General features: G+C 63.8%; 2 protein-coding genes across 2 annotated transcripts in view; both read right to left on the reverse strand.

The window, feature by feature from the left end:
* Window positions 1-1,400, reverse strand: part of CHLRE_01g025950v5 (uncharacterized protein) — a 10,705-nt gene extending 9,305 nt beyond the window's left edge. Inside the window, exons 1-2 of the mRNA XM_043058554.1 lie at window positions 620-1,400; window positions 244-352 (exon numbers count right to left, since the gene is read on the reverse strand). Coding sequence (XP_042928468.1) covers window positions 244-352; window positions 620-1,328 — 818 coding nt within the window. The 5' untranslated portion in view covers window positions 1,329-1,400. The remainder of the gene's footprint in view (window positions 1-243; window positions 353-619) is intronic.
* A 627-nt stretch (window positions 1,401-2,027) lies between these two features.
* Window positions 2,028-5,363, reverse strand: part of CHLRE_01g025983v5 (uncharacterized protein) — a 9,493-nt gene continuing 6,157 nt past the window's right edge. The window contains exon 7 of the mRNA XM_043058555.1: window positions 2,028-5,111. Coding sequence (XP_042928469.1) covers window positions 5,027-5,111 — 85 coding nt within the window. The 3' untranslated portion in view covers window positions 2,028-5,026. The remainder of the gene's footprint in view (window positions 5,112-5,363) is intronic.

Raw genomic sequence — 5,363 nt, forward strand, 5'->3', positions numbered from 1 at the left:
CCTCCTCCCACTGCCTCCTGCCACTGCCTCCTCCCACTGCCTCCTCCCACTGCCTCCTCCCACTGCCTCCTGCCACTGCCTCCTCCCACTGCCTCCTCCCACTGCCTCCTGCCACTGCCTCCTCCCACTGCCTCCTCCCACTGCCTCCTCCCACTGCCTCCTGCCACTGCCTCCTCCCACTGCCTCCTCCCACTGCCTCCTGCCACTGCCTCCTGCCACCCACCCACCCACCCACCGGCCCACCTCTTCATGTCATACACGGAGCCACCGCCGCCGCCCCCACCCGGCTGGCCGCCCCGCCACATGCCGCCGCCACCGCCGCCACCGTACGTCGAGCCGGCGGGCGAGGGGCCTGTCAGCGGGCGGGACACACACAAATGTTTTCGTTGTGCTCTTTAACACACCGTCAGCAACGAGGTGGTCGGCCGCGTCCCTCACACAGTATCAGTATACTCCTGACCCACATCGCCGCTGCCGCCGCCGCAGCGTGCCAGTGCCGTGTGCGCCGCACACCCCCTCACCCCACATTCTCGATTAAAAACAGCGTCATATACCCCACCCCACCCCCGCCACACACACCTCCTCCCGTCCCCACCATCACCACAGTGCCCCCACCCACCTCCACGTGACGGCGTGCCGTAGCCCGAGTACATGCCGCTCGTGCCGCCGGGGCCGGGGCTCGGTGGCGGCGTGCCCCACGCACTGCCGCCGCCGCCGCCGCCCAGGCCGCCGTACCCCCCGCCGCCGCCGCCGCCGCCGCCACCACCTGCTCCTCCATACCGGCTGTAGCTCCCGTACCCGCCGCCACCGCCGCCGCCACCTCCGCCGCCGCCGCCGGCGGCCGCAGCGGCAGCCATTGCTGACGTCAGCGCGTCAAAGCGGCTCCCGCCACCGCCGCCAAGCCCACCGCCGCCGTCGCCGCCGCCGCCGTAGCCGCCTGGGCCCGGCGACATGAGTTGTGCGTGGTGATGGCCGGCAGGACCCGGGCTCGCTAGCGGCGTCGCCATTTGTTGCTGCAGCCGCACCGCGGCATCCATGATCGCGGCCTGCTGCTGTTGCTGCTGCTGGTGCTGGTGCTGCTGCTGCTGGTCCGCCGCCGCTTGCTGCCGCGCCACCGCCGCCGCCGCCTGTTGCAGCACTGCTTGGTGCTGCTGGTGCTGCTGCTGCTGTTGGTGCTGCTGCTGCTGGTGCTGGTGCTGCAGCGCGGCAATCGCGTTCTTCAGGTCAGCGGCAGTGAAGCCGCCGCCGGCACCGCCGGCCGCCGCGGCGCCGCCGCCGCCTGGCGGCGGCGGCGGGCCCGCGGCCGCGGCAAAAGCCGACTGGCGCATTTGCGCGAATCACGTGGGGGTCACGAAAAGACCTGAATGCTGACTGACCGCTGTTCTTGTCGCCGCTGTTTTTCGCACCTGCTTGTTTCACAACCCACGGCACACACTGCTGATAGCGCTGGCAAACCTGGCTGGCTGGTTTGCTGGGTGCCCCTGTGAGATCACGATTATAACGCGCTGCCAACTGCGGCGGGAGCCAGACTGCTAGCTGCCTGCCCGGCGGCCCTGCCCTAGGACAGCCACGCCCCCCGCTGAGAGCGGCCCTCAGCAGCAGACGCAGTGCGTGCCAGGGCCGCGCGGAGGCCGGGGGCCGCGCGGAGAGCTGCAAAAGCGGCGGAGCTGCTTCTCGTGCTTTTCTCGGTCGTGAGAAAGACAAAGGACTTGTGACTCGCGGATGTGTTCTTGATGCTAAGCGCGTTAAAAGCCTTGGACTGCTTGCCTGATATCGTCTGGTCGCGCCGAGCTGCCGGCCACTCGCCGGGTCGATTTCCCATTCCGTCGATGACGGCCCGCTGTCGCCATGGACCCCGGCTAGTGACGCCGCGCTTTCATCATCCGAACCAGCCCGCGCTTTGTGACGGATGATGTGTGTCGCTGCATTCCCTATCTTATGTAAGAGCGCACGCAGACTGGTGTGTTGCTTCCGCCAGGGAGCGCCGAGGTGACAAAGCGCGGGAACTCGATCGGGGCCGTTGAGGTACCGTATCAGAGTTACAAAGCCAGCAGCAGAATTGTCTGCGCCTCAGTGCGCCGCGCACGCGGCGGCAGCAGCGGCGCCCTGGCGCGGCGCCACTGCTGCTGCCCGCTCACTCAGGCGCGCGGAGGGCGGTGCCGTGACCCGTGGGACCAGCCATGGGACCCCGGCCCGTGTCTGTATGTTGCCCTCAGGCCGCACATGCATGCCGCGCTGCTTGTTGCCACGGTACCTTCATTAGCACACGGTACCCATACAACACGGCACACACCGGTACGCAGCTGCACCGTACAGCACCCGCCCCGACCTAGGCGGCGGCGTGTGAAGATCGGCGCCTGGCTTTCCGCCGCTGCCTCATCAGCTAGCAGGCAAACACACAACAAACAGCCTACAGCTTTGCGGCGGAAAGACTGTCCTTGACAGCGGGGGCTTCCAATTGCACACGCCCGCCTGCATACACTAACGGGCCCAGTAAACCCCTCCAGGCCCCGCAGCGTGTCTCTCCACCCTGCCCCCTGCCTGCCCTATCTCTTCTGCAACACCTCCTGCCTGCCATCTCTGCATTGCCTGCCAGGACTCTGTAGCAATACTACCGGTACACTTGAAACAATATGCGTAGATGAAGGGTGGTAGCAGCAGCATTATAAAAGCCGCTGCCGCACGCACACTCACTCACAATCGAAGCATGAACGCCCCCTTCAAGCCACGCAGCGTGCGTGCCTTTCATCTTGCGCCTCCTAACCCCTACCCTATCTCTCTGCCGCACACTCACAATAACACTCGCAATTGGGTTGGGTTGCCTTGAATTCAGTACGACGGCAGTAACGGCCCGGACCTCGAAGTCTTCAGCCGAGCAACCCCACAAACGAACAGGAATGGTGAATCCCCTCCCCGCCTAAACACACATCCTGCGACCTCCCTTGGTAACAGCCGCCCGCCGCATATGCGGATGCATCGGTCATTCGGTCCACCCTACTGCAGTCAACCGCCCCCAATGACACTCCAGCATCCTGAACTTCAGAGCAAAAGCCATTGCGAGTATGCAATCCAGACGGAGGCCCAGCCGCATGAGTGCGCACCGCTGCACCAGACCCGCAGAGGCCAAACATGTCTGGTCTGGTTTGGCACGGACACACGCGCCGCCGGCGGCGGAGTGTTTCCAAAGAGATGGACTGTGGCGACAATGATGGACATTATGGCCCCACTCCCGTTGCCTCCAGCGAGAGCTTCACGTAAGCCTGGGAGCTGCACACCTTTGCACAGCACACGCACTGTGCATGTGCCGAGCATGGATGGAAGTGCAGCCCTTGTGCCACAAAATGTTGTCGCTGTGTTGTCAAACTGGCAGTACGTAAACCCCATACGTTTATCGAAGCCTTCATGTTCTCTTAGCAAGCAGCCAATTCATGCTGGCGGCGGCAGCAGCAGCCGCAGCAGCAGCAGTACGAATAGGACCAGATAAAACGACCCGCGTAGCCGCCGTGCTATGTATCACCACATCTCATCTCGTGCCGTTTTCCTGCTCAGTCGTAATCAGTCGTACGTACAGCCCACAACACCACAGCCATGCATGCGATTCTCCACACACCATTGCTTTCAGCGGACCCTTTGCCCCGGCTTGCTACCTAAACAGTGCCCGCCGCAAGCTATGTACATGTATTTTAAGGCACTCCACACACGAAGTAAAGGAAAGAAAGCACCACAAAAAGCATACAGCATTCACAAGAAATGAATAACCGGCCAAACGAAGTGAAGCAAGCGGTCTACCTACTCGCTAGGTTTAGGGTGCGTGCGACGATGGGTGGGGGCCGGCAGCACGTGTGGTGGCGGGTGCCTGCTGCCCCGGGTGACTAATGAGAGGTGAAACCGGCCTCTCATTGGAAAATGCTCATGCGCGGCGGCAGTGGGTGCGTGCGAGCAAAGCAGGGCCGCCCTCGCAGCTCGCACATGCACCCGCCGCCGCCGCCGCCAGGCTGCGCAGAGCAACACGCGACACCTCTTGCCTACAGCCAGTGCGCCTCCACACACTGCATGCAAATCTCAAGCGACCTGCCATTCCATCAATGCCTTGCTGTTGTAATACGTCAACAGCTCTTGACCGTGCATCATAATCATCATCACAAACACATGGCAGACATATACGTTATATACATGTATATCACGACAGACCACTGCGCACGTCACGACGGCGTCTCAGGCCGGCAGATGCGACACCTGGCCATGCAGGCCACGACTGCCCAACGCCGTGCTTGGCGCCTGCCTCTGCCTATCCGCACAAAGCCTCAACAGTGCTAGTTAGCTGAATAGCTCGGCATCCGGCGGTCGCACAAGATGCAGCCAGCGCTAGATGCCCGCTCTTAGGCAGGCACGGGTTGGGGCTAGCGCCTTATTCTTGCTACTGCCGCTGCGTGTGCGTGCACGCATTCACGCCGCTATCTAGCAGTAGCGGCCACATCCTCTCCATATGTACGTCTCGATAGATACCGGTAGCAATCGCATTTCTCTGCGCCCAAAACTGCAAGCCTCCCTGCTGCTTGGTGGAAGTCGGCCATAGGTCAATCAGCGCCCCGGCGCTTGCATTTGATGTACGTTTTTCGTTCCTTGAACCACCACAATACCCATCGCAATATCCCGGGTGTCGTTTTGCACATGCAACCCGGGCCACCAAAGAATCCCTGAGAAATGCCATCAGCATGATGGGCAGCGGCATATCAAGTAGATGGTAGTTTGATTGCAGTCTGTTTGATTGCAGTGCGAAGTGGCGATCAGGACGTTCCGCAGCAACAGCAGTTCCGAGTGCTCACCGCTCGTCCCATCCTGCACTCCCCCACCACCTGCTGACCACATGAAGTCCACGTAGTCTCGCAGCGCGCGCCGAGCTATGAATGCTCTCATGAACACCTCTCGCGCACCCCTCGCTCGCAACAGCGCCCGCCCTCACGCACTGCTGGCGTCCCGCCGCCAGCCGCGCACCGGCGCCAACCCGTGCGCCCTGCCGCTGCACTTACTTGCCGCTTCTGCCGCTGTGCGTGTCCGCATTGCCCCTGCCGCGCCTCAGCCATTGCGCCAGGTAGGAGCCGCCAGGAAGCCTTCAGGTGAGGGAGGCGAGCCACGTGATCACGGGCGGGGGCTGGCCGCAATGGCCCGGTCCAGCGACAGCCGCCACGTCCGCCCGCGCAGCACCACGCCGCAAAGCCGCGGGCTCACCCACGGCGCCAGCAGCCACGGCCGCCCACGTACCGCCGCGCCCGGTGCCGCCGCCGCCGCCGCCGCGGCCGCGGCCACTCCGGCGCCAGCACCTCCGCCGCCGCCAGCAGCCCCCGCGGCGGCGGCGCCGCCGT

This window comes from Chlamydomonas reinhardtii, chromosome 1, assembly GCF_000002595.2.
Source record: "Chlamydomonas reinhardtii strain CC-503 cw92 mt+ chromosome 1, whole genome shotgun sequence".
Taxonomy (NCBI): domain Eukaryota; kingdom Viridiplantae; phylum Chlorophyta; class Chlorophyceae; order Chlamydomonadales; family Chlamydomonadaceae; genus Chlamydomonas; species Chlamydomonas reinhardtii.